The 21,624-nt window shown below is 40.5% G+C and overlaps 2 protein-coding genes across 2 annotated transcripts in view; one reads left to right on the top strand and one right to left on the bottom strand.

The window, feature by feature from the left end:
• lpcat1 (lysophosphatidylcholine acyltransferase 1) overlaps window positions 1-9,211 on the bottom strand; it is a 35,055-nt gene extending 25,844 nt beyond the window's left edge. The window contains exon 1 of the mRNA XM_022211954.2: window positions 9,025-9,211. Coding sequence (XP_022067646.2) covers window positions 9,025-9,090 — 66 coding nt within the window. The 5' untranslated portion in view covers window positions 9,091-9,211. The remainder of the gene's footprint in view (window positions 1-9,024) is intronic.
• Window positions 9,212-15,569: 6,358 nt separating this feature from the next.
• On the top strand, window positions 15,570-19,365 carry ndufs6 (NADH:ubiquinone oxidoreductase subunit S6). Its single transcript, XM_022211948.2, has 4 exons — window positions 15,570-15,754; window positions 16,070-16,123; window positions 16,489-16,611; window positions 19,228-19,365. The coding sequence occupies exons 1-4, from the start codon at window positions 15,575-15,577 to the stop codon at window positions 19,294-19,296; spliced, it is 426 nt and encodes a 141-aa protein (XP_022067640.2). The 5' UTR covers window positions 15,570-15,574; the 3' UTR covers window positions 19,297-19,365.
• Window positions 19,366-21,624: the final 2,259 nt, after the last annotated feature.

Below are 21,624 nucleotides of genomic sequence, written 5' to 3' on the forward strand. Positions count from 1 at the left end.
GGTCAAGAACAGCGCGCATGGAAGGATCTTTATCAAAATCCCTCTCCAGTCAGTGATTTAACCCTTCAAAAAGCCATTTCCATGTATCAAAATTACAAATTTAGGAGCGTTCATCATAGAAATAAACCCTTCCTGCACTAAAATGGCTTGGATGTACCTCTACACCTTTGCCTCATCTAGAGTGAGCAGATCTGTGAAGTCCTGACCTCCCTCTCCACCTGTCCCTCTACTACTCACTGCAGCTCAAGCACACCAGCTCACCCGTGACTCTGCTTGAACTCAGCAAAACTATTCGTTTTAACTACACGTTAATGCGGACTTTGACGCGGGGGGGGGGGGGGGGGGGGGGGGGGGGGGGGGGGGGGGAGTTGCCCCATACTTTTCGATAGCTGAGCTGCTAGCTGAGCTGCTAAGCTGTCTGCCTGGCTAAATACTGGAGCTATGGCGAAAATTCATTTCTCCATCACTCACATGTATGAAATGACATATGAAAACAGACCCCAGGTTGAAAAAAACTCAGTGTTTGTACTATACTAAACTGTCTCTTCTAAGGAAATCAAATTAACTGCGGTGTTCTGTGAAAACTTTCTGTGCTGTGCGAAGCAGGAAATCAGACTGCAGTTAAAATTACTGACGTCTTTACTCGAACAATGTGACTGCTTAGTTGCACTGCAGAATGACACACCACTTGCTCTTCTGTTGGATTTCTGACAAAGTAGCTTCTCAACATAGCATTAACCAACAGCTGCTCTAACCATGAAAACCAGATGTGATGGCAAATTAAGCTAAACTGAAATATTTTTTACATACTTTTAGCATGTATGCTTGAATACTACATTACAACGTGCCATTGTGTAGCATAGATTAATTTTACAGTGTTTGAGCAAAATCACAAGTGAGCTGGTGTGCTCAAGGTGCCATGAGTTGGAAGGAGTGGGTGGAGAGACACGCAGGGACGATGTACATCAGAATATTTTCGGGAAAGCAACAGTTGAGAGTTACACCAAGTTATTATAGAGGGGCAAAAATGAAAATGTCTAACTTTGCTATACAAAAATACATTCTTAGGGTTTAAAACAATGGTTGGTAAGTTATTTTAATATATCTATGAACATTCTATGATTAGCTTTTCCTCTGTCAGTTTTAGAGGAAATTTCTTTTTCAGGGGTTCGCTAAAATAAAAGTATTAACTGTTACACATTAATTCCAAACATCCCATGGACTATTCCAAAGCTAGTGACTTTCTGATTTGAAATCCAGTTGCTTTGGCTTTTGCCATTTGATTTCACAACTATGAATTTATGTCACGGCAAGGATTGTTTTTAACAGGTGTTTCCATTTACCAGTAGTTTTGTTTCTTTTCTGTGCATGCACCAGTACAACAGTGAAATTAAACTACTATACATTAAAGGAAGATCAGACTCTTCCTGTCTGAACATGCAACACAACTCCTGGTACAGGCTCTTGTGAAATCACGCATCGACTACTGCAGTTCCTTCCTGGCAGGCCTCCCTGCATGCATAGTCAAACATCTGCAGATGATCCAGAATGCAGCAGCAGGTCTGGTTTTGAACCAACCAGAAACAGCACACCACCCCATTGTTCAGATTGCTTCACTGGCTTCCAGGTGCTGCCCATATAAAATTCAGAACACTGACGCTTGAATTGAAAACTACACTGAAAACAGTTCCCTCCTACCTGAACTCTCTCATTCAGGTCTACACTCCTTCCCACTCACTATGCTCTGCCAACAAAAGGCACCACCACCACAACAGGGCCAGTCGATACCTAGACTCTTCTTCGCTGGGATTCCCCCGGGGTGGAACGAGTTACCAAACTGTGTTTGATCTGCAGAGTCCCTATCATTCTTTAAAAAGATAAAGATGAGATAAGATATACTTTATTGATCCTTTAAAGGAAATTATATGTAACAGCAGCATGTTAACATGGACAACCGAGACAACAGAGAAGGGGGAGTGAGGAGAGGTGGGACTGAGCTGATGGAGGTCACCATAGCTGGTGGGGGAGGGAAGATGGACAAGCTTGAGAGGATGAAGGTAGAAGTTTGGGTTGAAGGAGGAGGGTGGGAAGAGATGGTCGACCTCGTCTCCCCAGTCTCAGCGTGTGCAATAGGAGCAGGGTTCTCGCCAGTGCATTTCAGCGTAACGGGCCGTTACACTGTCAGTTTAAAAGATTACGCTGTGATTAGGGCCGCTACGCTGTTATTTTGACAGATAACGCCATTTTTAACGACTGAATAGTGACCTAAATCACGAGCATTTGGAGCATCTGTGTGACGCTCATTGGTTGACATCTGGGCCGGCCGCTCGTGAGATTTAATGAAGAGTATTGCGCATGCGCGTGTGCGTGCAGGAGGACCTGCCATTACGCTGTAAAAAAATCCTGGTGAGAACCGTGAGGAGGAATGTAAACAAGAATGGCAATGATCACAAGAATAGATTACAAAAGCAGCTCTTCTCTGAACACCTTTGCACTTCACAGACCTCAAAAAAAAAAATCCCACTACATCTGCATTGCCTGTAGACATCACAGTCCTATTTTCACACTTGAACTTGTTTTATGGCACTTATCTAGTTGTTTTCTCTTGACTAGAACCTTGTTTGTGTTGGACCTACTCTCAGATGTACGTCGCTTTGGATAAAAGCGTCTGCTAAATGAAATTGCAAAATTGTAGAAATGCAAATTCTTCTTTGGGCCTTAGTAAAAGGATACTGCATGTCATCTGGTTTAGTCAACAGATGTGTTCAAAATGAATGGGTGTGCAGGCAGTTTGGCACTATCATATGTATTTTTACCTTTGCATAACAGTCACTTTTACTTATCTGTATTCGTTGAAAGGTAGGAAGTAAGATAAAGCAACTCTGCAAACACTGTGTGAGTTCAACCTCTGGTCACAAGCTTTGGGTTTTGTCAACGAAATAAAGTTTACTGAAGACAGAGTGGCATAGAAGAGACGAAAAGTCATGTGACTGACTGACCTGTCATGCCTTCTCCCTAAATGTATAATGAGAGAGTGTGTGGATGCACTAACCACGGTTTTCTCCACGTTTTTTAAAGGATTATGTACTGCATTCAGAGGGGGTAGGTTAGTCGTTTCACACTGTCTCTTTCAGCTTATCATCTGTGACAGCTGATTTTTCTCTTGCATGTACTGGACTTATTTGATCCTTGACAGTAAAACACTATACAGGAGTCTTTACTGCAAGTTAAACAGGGACGATCCAACATATTTAAAGCGGATTAATGCTGAAAGGCTAAGTATAAATGGAGCACAAACATTTAATAGTCTTCAGTTTACAAATGAGAATTGTATACTGTCATTCAAACAGTATCCGATCATGCAATTGTCTAATCAACCGATGCTTGACAACATGCACTTTAATCACTATGACGTCCTTTCTCTACAGAGTGGTGGACATCAACTCTCAGAATAGTGTCTGGGTCCATTCGGCTTAGGCGCTGCATGAAAACGTTTAGAGTTTAGACGTTGCATTTAAGTCTTACCATGACCCCGACAACAGGGTCACAAAGTCACGGCCTCCGGCATAAATTCAGACTCTGTGACATTTTAAGCTCCGTCCTACTGCTTGTCGGACCTCTGTTCCATCTCTTCATCCTGTGCTTTCATTGCGCTCCCTCATTGCCCTCTAATCAAGTTGCCGGCTGGCCTTACAGTAATTTCCAATCCCAAAGGAATTCCTCTCTTCAACTATCCATCCATCAATCAGTCTCTCACTCTCCATGTTTATTCACTCGGCTGCACCTTCATTTATCATGCTGCTCTCCCTACAACCGTGTTCCACCTACTTTGCATTGATGTGCTTTTTGTCACCACCCTGGGGAGTCATATCTAACCTTCTCCCCCCTTTCCTGTCCCATCTATCCCTTCTTCCTTATGTATTTCCCTATCTGGAGGAGCCCAGGTGCACATTTGGAGGCTGTATTAATAAATAAACAGCAACGGTGGTGATTTATGATGCACTAACGCCTCTCCCTGACTGTCCACCCCCCGTGGCTGTGCATCATCATCAGAGCTTAACAAATCCATCTGGGAGGATCTGCTGACATTTTCTCGGGAGGTGGCATAAGAATGAGCAGGGGCAGGGCAAAGGGGAGCAATTTACAGTGTTTTATGAGAGCAGCCACTGATCTACAGCTGAGGATTTGAAATTTGCAATAACAATGCTCTTCAGCAGCATTACGCTCATTTGAAATACGCAGTGCTAAAAAAAAGTTTTTCTTTTTCTCTGAGTAATAATTTGTTACTGTACCCCATCTATTTCAGAAACAAAACCAACCATAGCATGAAGTCCCATCTCTAAAGTGTCCTCTAATGTGCAAGATTGGGAAAAACATAACTCATGAACACTGAGTTTGTTTAATGAGGACTAGGGTCAATGTTGGCATTGTGTTCTGTGACTTTGCGAAAAGGTTTTTGAGGCCTGAGAAAATCTGAGAAAACACTAATAATGTTATCAGGGTCATCTTTACTCCTGCCTAAAGCTTTGAAGACGTTATCAGAAAGGGTGGTACAAACTTAGTGCATGGAAAGATGTACAGGAATCATGAGATTGCGAGGATCTAGCTAAAGGTGTTCATGAGTTGCATTATGGGAATTAATGGATCCAGTGTTTTCGAAGATTGTCGAGAGATTAAAAGTCACAATATCTCAGCATCTGCAGCTGAACTTTATGTTGAACACCTAACCTGCCTGGGAGCACGTTATGTTCTAGCTAACACATCAGCTTGTATTAAAGCACTGCCTATTGATCAGTCAGCTCTCTTTGAAAATACTTTTCAGGGCAGCAAGATTTACTGAACATTTCATCATTCTAAAGGCGTTTGTACACCAATAAAATGCTAAAACAGAAGCCGACTGAAACACTAAAGCCCTGTAGCCCACTTGTTGGCCTTATAAGACTTGCAGAAATGATTTGTTCTTCACACAAAACCATTTAACATCACAAAAGTTGCAGCTGAAAGAATAAGACTAAAACTGAGCAACTGAGACTGTGAGCTCGCTGAATTTAATCTCCACATCAAAACACTAAAAATCATTTTTATTACTTGATACATTATTCATTAAATAATGCCTTTTTTGTGAGACGCTTAAAGGGACAATAGCTGTAATTTTATGGTACAACAAAACTGAACCTTGAACAGAAAAAAATCCACCTAAGCAACTTATACACAATGAGACAGCAATATTGATAAGCCTATTAATTATGCAGTCAAGCAGTTTGCAGTTTTTTTTTCAGCACCACAATCACGTACTGTAACTGGAGAACATTTTGCTTTAATCAACTGAATCACTTGTGTGTGATGCAGAAGGTAAAATCAGAATAAGTGTGAAGGAATAAAGCAATGGCTCTGCTGTCGACTCCTGAAGCTTACTGTAAATGCATAAAACCAGCAAACATTATTTAATCAGAGGGGCAGATTTAGCAACCCGTGAGGCCATTGTGTTGTGTTTAATATTTAAGAGATTCTAAGAAGCCATGATGGTCCGACTGTCTCCTGACATATATATAAACATCCAACCGCCTGGTTGTACAGATGGCAACAATAAAGCTGTCAGGGGCCATTAAGACATGGAGACACTCAACCCATCTTACAGCTGAGCACTTGCACTTTCTAAACACACACATATACGCTGTATGTGTCAGTTAGCTGCACTCTAACTCAAGCACAGACATACAAGGGCAAAACACGCAAAGCCAAGCATGTACGCAAAGACACGCAAAGGGACGAATGTCTAGTCAAGTAGCAGCATGAGATGAAGCGGTGTTATGGAGCCATAAGAATATGAAATACTTTAAAAATACAACACTGTTGGGTTTTTTTCTTATATTGTTGGGATAATACAAAGAAACTCCACCAATTTACACATGAACAATGGTGTCATCATTAGAGTTATTTTTCTATGTCAGTTTAGACTTCAAATGTATAATTGCCAAGCTGGGGTAATTTGGTTTTAAAAATGTAGGAATTTACCAAGCAGGTAGGCTCATAAATGGCACTAGTGAGTTGCAATGTCACAAAAGAAACTTCCCTAGAAAAAAACATTAAGCTAGATCAGCTCTAACCTTTCTACACTTCATAGGGGACAATGCCACTTCGTATGGTGCACCATATATATGTTTAGACTCCACAAATGTCAAAGCCTTCCTGTTTGTAGTCTCTCAGATGCGTTAACTGGTGGTTTTCTGGTCCGAAATCGATGTAGCTCCAATATTTTGAACTGTTACTTGCACAGAACAATATATTTGCTGATGATTGTTGACTCTGGTGTATTACAATGGACATTTTTCAGTGTCACTAACAATTACCTGAAAAATTAATCAGCTTATTAATGTCAGTCGACGGTCCTAATCAATCAAAATCATTTAAAACAAAAATAATTTTCATGTTATTTTTCCAACACACTATGTTCCATCGCCCTGCCATATTACATCTATCTCCTCTGGGTAATGTGGCCCAGTATAATGTAACTGCTCTGTACCCTGTAGTGAAGGCTAATTGCTCTTGGCTAATTGTTTTTAACGAGCCAAGAGGAGTGTGCCCTGATTTCCACCAGGGGGTCCAGGAAGCACTCAATCTGTCAAACTGCTTGTTAGACTTGGGTTCCATGTCAGGCAGAGAATAAAGCCAGGGAGTGGGAACTGAATCTACCACATGAAAACAAAGGTAGCAGTACCTGTTACACTCCTATATTGTTGGAGTCATATCTGATATTGATTCTTAGAAAGCTCTCTAACCAGTCCCCCGACAGTGGGGCTGTGTCGAATGTCACAGGTATTTTGTCAGCGAGGTGGAGACTTGGCAGCCATGTTTGGGTGATATTCACTGTTCGGCAATGGGTGACTCAGCTGGAATAACTGTTACTGTCTGTCTGTTTTACTTGCTGACTTTGTTGCTCTACAGTCCTGCAGATTGTGTTTACTGGAAAGTTAGGAAAAAATTTCCAGGAAGACCAGTGGCAAGGGGGAGAAATGTACTTCTGCACCAAACAATTCTCTTTCTATAATAAACACACCGAGTCAAAAGAAGAAATAAACTATGCAAATGGTTGTTTACATGAGTGCGTGCAACTGAGTAGACACGAGCATCAAGTGAAAAAACACACCTCAGTGTCACACGAAGCAGGCAGCAGGAGGTGTGAATCAAAGTCAGACACACACATGGTCCAGTTTGCATACAGTGTCATGCTGCTGTCATCTGACTCAACGCAACTGTTTACAATTTACTGCAACTCCAGTGGAAAAACTGACACGTACTAATGAGGACATTCCACCAAAAGTGCTGGGGGAAAAAGCAGTGTAGTTACAGCAATAGGCAAACCAAAGTGAAGTTGCTATATCTAAAATCATGGTTTACTGCAGTGAAAAATTATGCCAAAAGTACGAGTTTTACCACTTATCTCAGTGGAATTGTTAATTGTTAGGAAGCAGTGGTGCTAGTGTTAAAACCAACTTCCTGAACGTTGTGTTTATATGTTTTGCTCTGCCTGAAAGCAGGCATTCTGGGCCCCTAAGGGGAGAAAGATAAACCTGTTGATGTAGAGCAGAGCATCTGATTATAGCACTGCAAACAATACAGAAAGCACATCTCTGACAAGCTCCAGGGCTTTCTTTAGGAAAATCTTTATTCACTTGCAGTGAATGAACCCATCAATGCAAATTAGTTCCCAATTTGCATGTAGCAAGATAAAATTACTTTTTCGGTTGGTCAGGCAGGCCACACTACATAGTAACACGTGTTCAGGGCATTGACATGCTGTCAGCAGACTCCACTAATCTAAGCATGAGAATCCATTGCTTGATTGATGACGAAGTATTTCAGACATACTGCCCTCCTCAAGCAGAGTCCATTGCGTTTAGGTGTTGATTTAGGGATGTTGGCACAGCTGCCCAAGGGTAGCAGAACCAGCAGAGTATCTCACTATTTAGAAGGTGGTTTTACACGCTTTCACTGTATTTGGAGACATCCTAATAGAGCTGCAACATTTTTTTCCATAGCCAATTAATCTCTTTATTACTTTCTGGATACATTCATTTGCTGTTTGGTCTAGAAAATGTCAGAGAACTGTGAAAAAGAAAGAAAAACCAGCGTTTCCCAAAATTACATCCTTAAATGTTTTGTTTAGTCCACAGCTCAAAGATATTTAATTTATTGTCACATAGAGGCAAACAAAATACTTATTAAAATGTGAGAAAGTAGAATCAGAGAATGTTTTTTGCATTAAAAAACACTCAAGTTGTTTGTAAAAAATATTGAACAATTATTACATTGGTTGACCAATTAATCGATTTATTGTTGAAGTTCTAGATCCTAAATCTTAACTTTTACCTAATCGAAACAATTAGTCACTTTGGATTCTAATGAGGATTACTATGGATTACTATGCACACAACACACTTGTTTAGCTGTCAACTTGCTTAGCCTTCTGCTAACAACCAAGTGTAAACACTGTGTGTGTGTGTGTGTGTGTGTGTGGGGGGGGGGGGGGGGGGGGGAATTAGAAACAGAGAAGTAAGAAGTAAGGACTGACTGAGGTAGGAGGAAGTCATGTTCAAGTTATGCTGCTGCTTAGCTCAATATAGGACAACAAGGACTACTTTACTGACCTCATGGTTCATGTCCTTTTTACTGTTTCTGTCTTTTGAGGACCACTTAAGGTGAGCAGTTATCAAGTGACACAACCATGAAACTCTGTGAAATTATTTTAACTACACTTTCACAACACCACATCACTCCTGCTGCTGATGAAGAATGTTTTAATGCTTTCTTAATGACGTTGTTTTGATATTATGTCAAGAAAGGTACCCCCAAAAAAACAGGATGTCATGAAAGTCTCTGTCAACCCACACAAGGTAGGTGAAGTTTAAATGTAGTCAACTGGCTTTACAAAACACTGACAAGACACATGAAAGCAACTTTAAACGGCAAACACTGACGTTACATTCCAAAACAAAAAGTCATTTACCATGTGTAAACTGATACCTTTAATTTCTCGCTGTCCGTGAGTTTCAGCTGGTGGACGAAAGGGTGACTGGGGGTCGTCTTCATTGCTGACAGATTGACAGCCGAACAATTAAACAGAAGTGGTGTTTAGCCGTCCTGTACCGCTGACTGTTTGGTTCCACGCCGCTGAGAAGCGCCCCTCCTCCGGCTCCGGCAGACTGATGCTATCCGGGCGTGACTGGAGGAGGATGCTTCCTCACAGCGAACCAGCAGCGCCGCTCAACCACGTGGTTTATGCTCATCAGGTTCAAAATAAAATAACTGTGCGTGAAGTTTATGTAATGCGACCTAATTTTAATGGTGGCACAGTGACAAACTGTTGCCTCAAACAAATGGTCACTCCTCTATATACTACTAGTCTACATTTGTCCTATTTTAGGCTTGAAGCTCAAGAAAACACTGAAGCCCACCGCATGACATAAGCAGCAGAAGAAAGATGCTTTTATTTTGAAACCAATGATAAATTCTATAGAGACCAGCGTCAGGCATAAAAAATAAACTCGCAAATCCGTGGCCAAGCTGCTTTAAATGATCTTATAAATAACCGATTGCCGATATTTAACAGTTCTGATCTTGGTCCACTGATATTAAAGGTTTCTCCTCCTAATTGCAAAGAACATTAAGGTTTAGAATAATTACAGATCTTTCTTACTGGCTTTGCTTAGCTGCATCCTACAGTTTTTTTTCCAAAAAAAAACTTACCACAAGAAATCAGGGTTACTTACTAAAACATTTGTGCTTACAGCAATTGATAAAATTCCTTTGATGCCGGCACAAATAATATACAATCTACAACAGAAGAGAGTACACCCCTGTGCAATATCATTGAAAGTCACGATTCTAATTTGTATCACTTCGCAGATATTTATACATATTACTAATTTAACAATACAGTATATGCTAATAAATTAAATTAAGTTAAACTGAAATTTAAAAAGGGCTGTACAGCGTAATGGTTAGCACTTTCGCCTTGCAGCAAGAAGATTCCCGGGGTGGGCCTGGGATCTTTCTGCATGGAGTTTGCATGTTCTCCCTGTGCATGCGTGGGTTTTCTCCGGGCACTCCGGCTTCCTTCCACAGTCCAAAAATATGCTGAGGTGAATTGAAAACTCTAAATTGTCCGTAGGCGTGAATGTGAGTGTGATTGTTTGTCTGTATATGTAGCCCTGTGACAGACTGGCGACCTGTCCAGGGTGTCCCCTGCCTTCGCCCGAGTCAGCTGGGATAGGCTCCAGCACCCCCCGCGACCCTAGTGAGGATAAAGCGGTGTATAGAGAATGGATGGATGGATGAAATTTAAAAACTCTTTGGATTTACATTTTTAAAAATACAGATTCCTTAGTAGAAACTCCACAAGACAACAGTTTGCACACATATCTTTTTTTTTTTTAATATTTCACATATCCATCTTTATTATTACTGTCAGACTCTATTGTATTCAGACTCTATGTAACATGGAGAATACCACATTTCTAGAGAGATGTTTTGTCGTTCTTCAGATGTCTTTTTTCTATCTATCTATCTATCTATCTCAGCGGTGTTGTATTCGATACAGGTCAGGTGACATACTTTGCATAGTTTTCACTATTTTTGACTTTTGGCAGCGTGCTTTAGATCATTATCATGCTGGAACATTCTTCTTCTGTCAAGCTTCTGTAGGCAGCATTTTGGTATCGACAAACATCCGTAGAGTCATCTGCAAATGTCACTTCCCCAACACCTTTTTCACCTTTTTCACACTTCAATGCTCCACTGTCAGGACCATGCTTTCACTGAGGTAGTCCTGAGCAGGTTCACACCAAACATGCTGGACCCTGTGCGAGCCAAAAAATATCTTAATATCATCCTTAACAGTTTGTTCGTGTAAAGTTTTGTTTCATATTTGAACATTTCATGAGTAAAACCTCTGCCACTTGGGACACCAAATTTAGAAGTGCATGGGTGAAAAAAAAAAGATCACATCGTGAAGCTTTTGTATAAAAATGGACATCTGAAATATCTAGGTCAGTCATTGAAGCGACTGTCACAGAAACACCCAGACTGTCACATACACGACACAAACTCGCTGGCTGTGGAATGTGTCTTTGAGATGTTTGTGGTGATGGCCTTCATTGAAGTACAGTAGGCATTTGAAGTCCAGTTTCCTCCTGCATTTGATCCTCCCATCAATTTCTGTTGGCTGTATTTTATTTTCTAGATGACAGCAACTGTCCATGTAAACAGACTTTGTTGAGCCTCAAAGCAACAGATGGCTGATCTACATTGTATCCGGTGGCTGACTGGTTTATTAGCCTCACATCAAAAAATTGCTTGCTGACTCACAGTTGTGATCAGTCAGTATTCCATGTTAACCAGTCTTGCCTATTTTGCAACATTTCACAGCTCACAGGGCTCACAATGGGAGGCATGCAGGAAACTTCTAATATGTGTTTGTGCTTTAGTGAAATGCCATTGAAAGGTGCCAAATACTGGATCAATACTTACCTGCTGTGCTCTCTAGATAATAGACATGTTCAGCTGAAACGACATTTGGTATGTGCGTACACAGGTGTTTTGTTGTTCCTCATTCCTTCGTCAGTAAATATTAACCTTTCAAAAGGCTATTCAAGCAGGACCAGTCGTATTCTCTGTGTTTGTTGCCAAACATCTTTCAACCAGTCTGGTTTCCTCAGTTATTCAGTTTGCATGTTGCAGGCTCTCAGTATTGTTGTGCTCATGGTATTTTCTCTGTCTTTCTGTAATCGTACAGTCACATCAAATGCGGCCATTGAGTTTTTGGGATTAACAGCTGGTTTCTCACAAGGGCTGGGTAGCATATAGTGATAGTTATTACATTAAGTAATTGCAGGTTGGAACCTGTATTCTTGTAGCAAAGCCTTTGACTCCCTCTTGTGGAAGAATAGTGGAAATGTACCGTGCAGAAAAGCTAAAGTCTGGGTAATAAAATATTTCCTTTTAATAAATCATTTTCATCCCAAGGACAATAAAATCAAGAATATTAACCTAATTAATTAATTTCACTTAGGAACTGGATTACAGAGGTAGCTATAATGATGTAACAGCTGTGTCTCTGGGGATGAGAAGTAGGATGGTTTACGATTTCTGCAGCCTTCAGTGTGCAAGTTTTAACGAACTCATCCTCAGAGTACGGCTTTGATGCTGTTGTGCCATCGTACAATCACTGTGATCAGTTTTAATGCACAATACACACAAATAAATGTTAAACTGAGTCATAGTGTTGTTGAAATTGCACTTACTTTAATCTCTGGTTGTTTCTAATATAATTTTTAAAAGGACAGTTCATTACATATAAAAATTTGTCTAATATACTTGTTCTCCTTTGCACTAAAACATCGGAAAAATTTAGACTAATTGTTACTTCTCTGTAATTATGCTATAAGTTTACTGGTCCGGCCCTTTGAGATCAAATTAGGCCGTATGCTGCCCCTGGACCAAAATGAGTTTGACACCCCTGGTTTAAATGAATTCAAATTTATAAGTGAGTGATTTTTTTGAAGCATTAAAGCTGTCACAACTAACACTGATTTATACCATACAACCTTTTCCCCCCTTCAAAATATTCCCTTCTTGCCCTAAATGTAACTCTATAACGTTGCTTCTTTGATAACATGCAGATCTATGAAGCCCCAGCCCCCGTCTCTAACCACATGGCACATCAGCTCACCTAAGACTCTAAACACTGTAAAACTACCTAGTATACAATGGTAACCTGTAATATTGGACTAATTCAGTAATACATGTCCGAAAGCATTAGCTGCAAGTTCTTGAGGGTTGTTGCGTGTCAGTGTTTTTGAAAAGGTTCTGAGGTTTTGAGGTTAACTGCTCATTTCACTCATGATGTGTCTTTTATCATAAGAAAAAAACATTATTATATGAACATGTTAACAAGATAATAAACCTGTTACATATACACTGCCATTCAAAAGTTGGATGTCACTTAGAAATGCTTTTTTTGAACAAAAAATAGATTTTCAATGAAGACATTAAATTAATCAGAAATACAGTCTAGACAATGTTCAGGTGGTAAATGACTATTCTAGCTGGAATTGGCTGGTTTTTAATGGAATATCTCCATAGGGGTACAGAGGAACATTTCTAGCAACCATCACTCCTGTGTTCTAATGCTACATTGTGTTAGCTAATGGTGTTGAAAGGCTAATTGATGATTAGAAAATCCTTATGCTATTATGTTAGCACATGAATAAAAGTGTGAGTTTTCATGGAAAACATGAAATTGCCTGGGAGACCCCAAATTTTTTGAATGGTAGTGTATATTATATGTCTAAAGGGACACACAATTTACCATATACAGTCAACACTTACTGATAAAGTTTTTCATTTACAAAAAAAATGCTTTGCTAAATTTAGATGCATGTCATCATTTCACATTAACAACTCTCACTATATCAAATTTTCCGGAGGTTAGACAATAGCTGTGGCTTCTTCACTATAATCAGATTGTGTGTTTTTAGGCGTTGGTGCTAAGAAGGAAATACAAAAGGTATGAAAACAGCTGTCAACATTTTTCCATCAAAGAAATTTATTATCGCGACACAGTTTTTGTAAATTTCCACAACCTCAAAGCAATTTTCTCAATACTGCTTCAACCTTTTAGCCCTGCCTCTGCTTGTGTCTTGGATTTGTCTTGCAAAACACAAATAAATGTCCCCTTCGTCGAACAAAAAAACAGTCTTTGCAGCGCCTCTTCAGAGCAGACTTGGTTTTCATTCCTGCAGACGGCTGGATGCAGGGAAGCTGCCGGCACTGTCCCAGAAGAGACGAACCAGACGAGGGGAGCTGGATGGAGCTGACCCTGTCTGATGAGAGAAACAGTGTGCGAGGGGCAGCGGTAAGTGTGCAGAGACATCTGTAAGCACCAGCTGCCGATGAGGAGAAGGTAAGATTTAACCGGCTCATCTGGACCACTTGCCGAGTCAGGGAGGCAGCCAGGTGTTTCAGCAGGAGGGGGGCCATGGCATCAAAACCTGCAGAGAGTATTTCAAAACAGATCATTTTATTTGCAGAGATCAAGGTTTGGTGAACACCAGTGAGCCACGAAACTAAAACCAACCGACTGTGAGATGAAAAACACTGATCATCAGGTGGATGTGTTACTTTGACACATACCGCCCACCTGCAGACCAAGCATATCCCCTGAAGTTAATGGCACTCTAGATTCCAACGGCCTTCTCTAGTGGGACAATGTGCTCCACCACACTGCAAAAACTACTCAGGAAACAGATCGAGGGACACAACCAAGAGCTCAAGGTGTTGACCGAACCACCAAGCTCCACTAAGCACCTTAATCTGAACAACCATCCATGGGATCCATGGACCAAGTCCAGGCCAGAAAGGCTCTACCTTGCAACCCAGAGGACCAAAGGTAACTGTTGCCAACATCCTGGAGCCAGGAAATCACAGGATACAGTTAGAAGTCCTGTGTCCGTGTGATTTAGAGGTTTTCTTTGGCTGCAGAAGGGGATCTCGCACAATATTACAAAGGTGTAAATGTTGTGGCTGATTGGTGTAGTATTTGATGAGTAAAACATCAGTCAGTTCTCAAGAAAAAAACTCCTAAGAAATACATGATCTACAAAGCAAGCTGAATATTTTGGGGCTTTGGGTCAAGAAAAACAGAAACTTTGAAGAATTAATCCCAGGCTCTGGTATGTTGTGATTGGCACTTTTACACCAACTTTATACAGAATCACTAAATGAATCATTGGTCAATCGAGGAAATTATCAAAATGCATGTTTATAATTAGTGACAAATAAATAAATCATTGCACTAGGGCAAACATAACCGAACCCTGTATTATAAGAATCCGAAATATATATTTATTGTCGAGTCGAAACTGCTAAGCTTTTCTATGAAATATATATAACTCTGAAGCCTCGAGTAGCCACACGCAGAGAGATTTAAGGGGGCCATTTTAGTAAAGATAGAGACAAGTTGTTATTTTTCTTGTATAATAAAATACATGTAAACAGGACAGCCCGGTGTCCCTGCAGGAGAGATATGCAACACGCCAAGGAGACGAGCGTGTCACAGTTGACCTGCTAGCTTCAAAGCTAAACAGTAAAATGGTTTACACCTTAATCCAGGACTGGATACAGTCACATAAAAAAGTCACAGAACGTAAACAAACCTTTCAGGAAGTCCTAGAAGGGTTTTAACAGAGGTCTATACCTCTGAAAGCTGTGTTTTAATCGCAACAACGCAACCGCTGTAATGTTCTTGCTTATGAGGCTCTTACAAACGCTTCCGGGTGACTTTTAGAATTAGAGTTTAGCCCTCAGTTATGTCTGTCAGACAGACTCTCTGTTTAGCTTTGGAATGAGTTCGCTTTCCGTTTTACTGCCACAGTCTAAATACAAGATGTCCGTACTTAAATTTCTTCGATTTTAGAATAAATTACACCCTAAATACGATTTGTAATTGGTATACACCGCAAAAGTTCAATGTACCTGACAGTTAAAACTCGGGGTATCAACTCCCCCAATATTCATGCAAGGCATCTTGGGTAAACAGGCTGTTGTAAACATGGCGGCTTCTGTGGGTAGAGTTCTGTCCTTCAGTAAAAATGCTAAAGTGCTCGTCTCTCCTTTGAGGCTGATTGCTGTACCTGCTCACCGCTACAGCATAGAGGTCTCCAGCACCGGTGAAGCCATTACTCACACTGGACAGGTGCGTTTATTACTGCATCTCTGTTGGTGTTGTTTGCGGTTCGCTTAATGTTAGCTAACCTTCACTGTAGCTAATAGCTACATTACGCCCATTATCGGACAAATGTGCACGAGTCTGTCTTCTAATCATTTATTTAGAATTCAATGTGGGCTATTTATAAAAATAATATCTCATTATATCCAAGTTATGTTGACAGATATTTTGCTTAAAGCAGATATAATTTATGCTCTTTGTCACAGCTAGCAGAACAATTTCCACAGACCTCTAAGTCAAGTGTTAGCTGTAATCTAATGCACAACTTTGTTTTCCTCTCAGGTGTTTGATGAAAAAGATCCCAGGAGAGCCAGGTTCGTTGGCAGACAGAAAGAGGTAAGAGGCATCCACCAAATGAGCTTATTGAAGCTCTGATTTGCTGCTCATTTCAGTGTATAACCAACGCTCTCGCTTATATCAAACAATGTGACTGCCACATACATCTTCTTATTGTATCATACATAATGTCAAGGATAAATATCTTATTCTAAAATGCATTTCTGTTACTTATTTTACCGAATGCTGAAATCTGTCCCAAAAATGTCATATTACTCATTTACTAGATGTAAGAAGGGCGCCAAAATAGGTACTCAATGAACACCATTACAGTGTTTAACTGTCTTCTGTTCCCTCATTTTGTCTCAGAGATAACAACAGAAGTCCTTTTTATATTGTTTTGTTTTTCCTTGATGTGTGTTTAGGTGAATAAGAACTTTGCCATCAAGCTGGTGGCAGAGGAGCCAGTGACTGACATTGGGACCAGAGTGGTGTCCTGTGATGGAGGTGGAGGAGCTCTGGGTCACCCCAAAGTCTACATCAACTTGGTAAGAGTACTCGTATAACTAAGATTTCCCTTCCTTTAAGTCTACACCAAGGAGAGTTACGGTCACCCACAGAGAACATTGCTCCTTACCTGCCTTTTCTGTTACTTATAGACATCCATGATACATATTTGCATAATGCCTGTCTAATGTCTAGTATGGCACATCCTCAAACAAAGAATGAGCAGTTGCCTTGTAGTCTGCCATTGTTTTCTCATTAGAACTGATTCTGCTAGAGTTACTTCTCTGCTTGTACTCAAAGATCTGTGCTTATGGTACATAGCCAATGTTACCTCAGTTTTGTCGGGACAATCAGAGTAGAATAGGAGCTAAAACACAGTGTTTCAGAGGATGTAAAAAGGTGCTGCAGCTAATATGATATTTTAAAAAATGTTAAAGAATATGCGCTTTAAAGTGTGCATAATATGTGCTCTTTAAACTGTCCTGTATATTCATATTGTTCATTCTGATTAATGATCAGATTGCAGGAATGGGCATCTAGAATTGCACTGCCCTTTTAAATCAAGCAGGTTTCTTGCCCGTGATTTTGGAAAACAGAAAAGGCCATTGCTATGGTAAAGTTTTTGCAATTATTAAGATCACCGAGTACCTCAGGCAGATGTACTGCACAGCAAGATTAATTAGCGAGGTATGTTGAGCCTAAAGCCAGATCTGTTTTTTTTTTTTTTTTTTTTTAGTGTTGCAAAGGTGGTTCTCTTTTAAACTGGCTGGAACACTGATACTGCACAGCTAGCCCGTCTAGACGATGTTCTATTGATAGTGTGGGATTTAAATCAGCTGGGAGAAGCACCAACACTTTTCCTGACCTTATTGTCTCTGAGCGATACAGCTGAGGCACTTGAAAATTTGTTGAACTCTCTGTTAGGAATCGAACTGAACAAAACTATATGTATGTGTTGCTACAGGGACTTACATGGGTTCAGTTGGAAATTTGGAAAATGAATAAATATGTTTACTGCTTGATCTTAATTTCCTGTCAAGTCCATTTTGCGCCGCTGACACTGATAATCGAACACAGATTAGTATTCAGTATTAACATTAGTATTCAGATTAATTTCAATTGGATCTGACAAGAATGAAAGAGATATTCACATATTCTTATGTACAGTATGTGACATAAAGGAACTTCTCGAGTATCATTTCTAAATGTATAAAATTTAAACATCTCTAAAGTGAACTTGTCAAGACAGAAATAAGTTTCTGCATTGACATTCACTAACACAATTAATTGTCTTCTACCTCTTCCTCATTTTTCATAGTATCATATGTAGTAACAGCACTTTTTTTTTTTTACCTTAATATATATTTATATATTCGTCATAGCTCTTCACTATAACAACCAGAGGGCTGTACTATGAAATGAGTTACTGGTTTAGTAAGTTTTGTTGAGCCTAAAGTTGGTTTTCAGTGTCATAAAGGTGGCACTCTTTTTATCTGACTAGATCACTGTGGTAACTTGTGCTGTGGAGCTGACCTGGTCAGGAGCAGATTATGTTCAGAGTTTCAGATTTTTTTATTGAAGGCATTGTCTTCCTTTAGCCAAATCGTTTTCAAATCAAACCACTGCTCTATAAGTGATACAAATTCTTAGCTGAAGGAATGTATTTTATTCGCAAACCGGTTGATCTGTACGTTTTTAAAACACAGAATGAAGCTGAATAAAAAAAGCTTCACAAGCTGTATTTGTCACGTCGCCATGGGAATCTGACATGTATTTAGTTGGTGAGGATCAATTCGCATAAATCTGTTTTTATGATTGGTCTTGAATAGCTGCTGAGACTGTTTACACTGCTGGTACTGCAGACGTTAGAACACAGATAAGAAAATTGATTATTCTACTGGTATTTATTACAGAGAATATTCAATCTGTAACATTAATTTCACTTTGATTTGAGCAAAACTGTGTGATATCCTGCATTATGGGACAGTATCAGACATAAATGCACTTCATTACATTATTCTGTGTAAATATATAAAGTTAACAGCTCTAATGTGCTGCCGGTTACAAATAAGCAGCTCCACTGATCGGTAAAATAAATACGTTTACCAGTTTTCTACCAGTGTACCTGTATTGCATAATTTGCAATAGCAGCGTCTTTTACCATCTTTTTCTTCTTCGTAATTGTTTAATTTTGTGCAAAGAAGAGTCTCGTGATGCGTTAAACATCCCATTTTGTGTGAACAAAGCTTGAAGCAGAAAGCCTGAGTTAACAAAGTAAGTTGCCACCCACCATCGTGATACCTGTTATGTCTGAATGGGACATTTGTTATTGTCGAGCCAACTTCCACAGAGAAAGCCCAGCTATGTTAAACTTGCTTCGTAGGATACCTCCCTGGTCATCTTAACTGAAGTAGGTGACACGATCATTTCATTTTGTCTGGAGGAAGAGTCACACTGTGAACCAGAGGCTGGGAGCTTACACAGAGCCTGAAGAAGAAAGCCTGGATTTACAAAGAAAGTTGACAACCACTGTCTTGATAGCTACTGGCCCTAACTGGAGTTTTAGGTTCTGTCACCTTCTTTATCACCTTAACAGCTGATGTAAAAGACCCAAACTGTAAACTGCACTCGTATAACTCTACTATTTTTGCTTTTAGGATAAAGACACAAAGGTGGGCACATGTGGCTACTGTGGATTACAGTTCAAGCAGAAGCATCACCACTGAAACATTACTTCTGTCTATGCTTCTCTGTATAAATTGCCATATTGGTTAATAAATTATGTCTTGTCTGTCTGCCTGTCTGAAAGTGCATTCTTCTTTGTAAAGCCCTCAGGAATAAACACAGAGACAGCATTATTTTCCACTATACTGTCTAAAATGTTCCATTCCACATGCTTCTACAGTCCAGTATGGTTGGAAATATATTTCTTTTTCTGTGTGATAAATGCTCCTGCAGTAGAGGATGTTTTGTGGTTTGGTATGATTAGATGCAGTTCCACTGTGTGACAGACAGAGGTCAGCAGTGTCCTGCAGATATGTGCAGCACGGACAAAGATGATAAAGGATATTCCCTCCTGAAATAAAAAGGCAAGTTTTATGTATTTTCCGATCCAGACACTAAAAGGGTTTGTGTGCAGTAAACCTTTATTTGGTCTGAACAACTTGTGAGAGTTGCGCTGCACCTCAAAACTGTTCTCTGCTCCACTGTTATCAGCGGGACTTGTTTGAGTATATTTCTCGCCTGCATGAATGACTGATCTGCACGTATAGGATGAGTGTTGTCTCTGCTGTTTAGTCTGAAGAGCGCTGAGAGAGCTTTAGCATTCCTTTTGCATTGGATCCCCACAATCTGCGCTGCAAAGTCTTGCTCTGCCAAGCCTGGAAGATACCAGGAGGGAGCCAGCGTGATAAGACACAGCAGCACGGAACAATACATGTTTGAAGAAGATCATATATATATTTCATCAGGCTTATTCTCCATAGACCTCTGCATGCCAAATTGGCCCGCGCTCGGCTCAGGCTCCAGACAGCACTGGCCTGTTCTGTCCCCAGTGATGCAGCCAGTGGAACTGCATTTTCCACACCATAGAGCTCAGGTTGGGAAGAGTTGTCAGGCTGATATAATTGGCCCTGGTGACTTCTGGAAGTGAGGCTTATGCTGTAGTTAACCTCATCTATAGTCAGACCACAGTGGATGATTGAAGGGGAGAGAGGTGCATTGTTAAAATGAGGCAGGCGAGCCGGGTCAGTGTCAGAGAGCTGACTGGCTGGTCTTGCGGTTGGTAAGTCTGACTGGTTCAGAGGTGGTGGTTGGTTGAGTTGGAGGCGATGCCAGGGGCAAAATCTTCAGATGAAACTGAGCATATGAATTGTGCTGAATTAAACAGCGCGGTGTTTTTGTGCCGGGTTTAACTGCACCCTTTAATTATTCACTGCCCTTAAATGCATCGCCCAGCATAATATAATATCCTTCAACATCATGCGCTTATGTCAAGGAACTCCAGATTATAAAGGTGGATTCATCCAATTTGCAGACGGACTCACTCATGGGTTCAGTTTTGAACTTTTAAATCAGCACAAGCTCTCCCGCTACATCCAGTTACCCATTTCTTTCTGCATAATATTAGATAGTAATTGCAAATACAACCCTTAAGCATAATATGACCTGAGCTGTTGGGTCAGACCATCCAGACAAAGATGAGCTGAAATGAGACTGTAATCATATTGAAAATGTCCTCACCACTGAGCCTCACAATAGATAATGGAGTTAAATGCCATTGAATTCCTTAACGCAGCGTCCCTCCACAACAATCGCTCACTCTACACAAAACATTCTCCTCATCGCTGTAATTGCCCTATTAAAATATTTCTCCTTGAAGATGTGTCACATTACAGGCCCTGAGGCTCATTATGGAGCTCCCTGCAGCCAATTATCTGAGACTCCATGTCTGAAAGCCACTGTGACCAAAAGGGGCTCACAGGCAGATCTGGGAGCAGCCCGTCCTCCTCAAATCTACACTTACTGTATGAGAGGCAAAACAGAAAACTGACCTTTGGTCATTGTCTCGGGGCGACTCCACTCAGCTCCACTTTAGAGTCAGGTGACAGAGCTTCTGACCTTTACCATGGAAATAATGACTTGTTCTTGTGCCAGGAGCTCAGAGGGTTACGGCAGGGAGCGAGACACCTCTGGCGACATGTGACAGTTTTTGGAGGAGAGAGTTTGCACTCAGCACTTTGATAGCCCCGGAAAACCAAAGTGTGTGTGACAAGACACAAGAGACTAAGAACTGAGTGTATATCTATGCCAGTGAGTGTGTGCGTGTTTGAGTATGCAACAGAGGCACAGACAGTGTTGAAAGGAAATAGGTGTCAGACAGAAGGTGCAGAGAGGAGTAATTTGAAGTTGTCAATACTTCCTATGCAAGACATTCCACCTGATAGTTTAAAAGTAGAAGTGATTCCGAATTGCGTAGAAGGAAATAATGATATGAAGAAGCAATAAATGTAAATCAAAATTAACGTAAACATGATCAGTTTGCCGTTCAGGGT

The sequence above is a fragment of the Acanthochromis polyacanthus genome, chromosome 11 (genome assembly GCF_021347895.1).
Source record: "Acanthochromis polyacanthus isolate Apoly-LR-REF ecotype Palm Island chromosome 11, KAUST_Apoly_ChrSc, whole genome shotgun sequence".
NCBI lineage: Eukaryota > Metazoa > Chordata > Actinopteri > Pomacentridae > Acanthochromis > Acanthochromis polyacanthus.

What these genes read in the sequence shown, in the direction of transcription:
- ndufs6 (XM_022211948.2), top strand. Translation starts at nt 15,575, where the DNA reads ATGCAAGGCATCTTGGGTAAACAGGCTGTTGTAAACATGGCGGCTTCT. An exon ending in TCGTTGGCAGACAGAAAGAG is followed by an intron (nt 16,124 to 16,488) that starts GTAAGAGGCATC and finishes ATGTGTGTTTAG; the next exon opens with GTGAATAAGAACTTTGCCAT. An exon ending in CCAAAGTCTACATCAACTTG is followed by an intron (nt 16,612 to 19,227) that starts GTAAGAGTACTC and finishes TTTTGCTTTTAG; the next exon opens with GATAAAGACACAAAGGTGGG.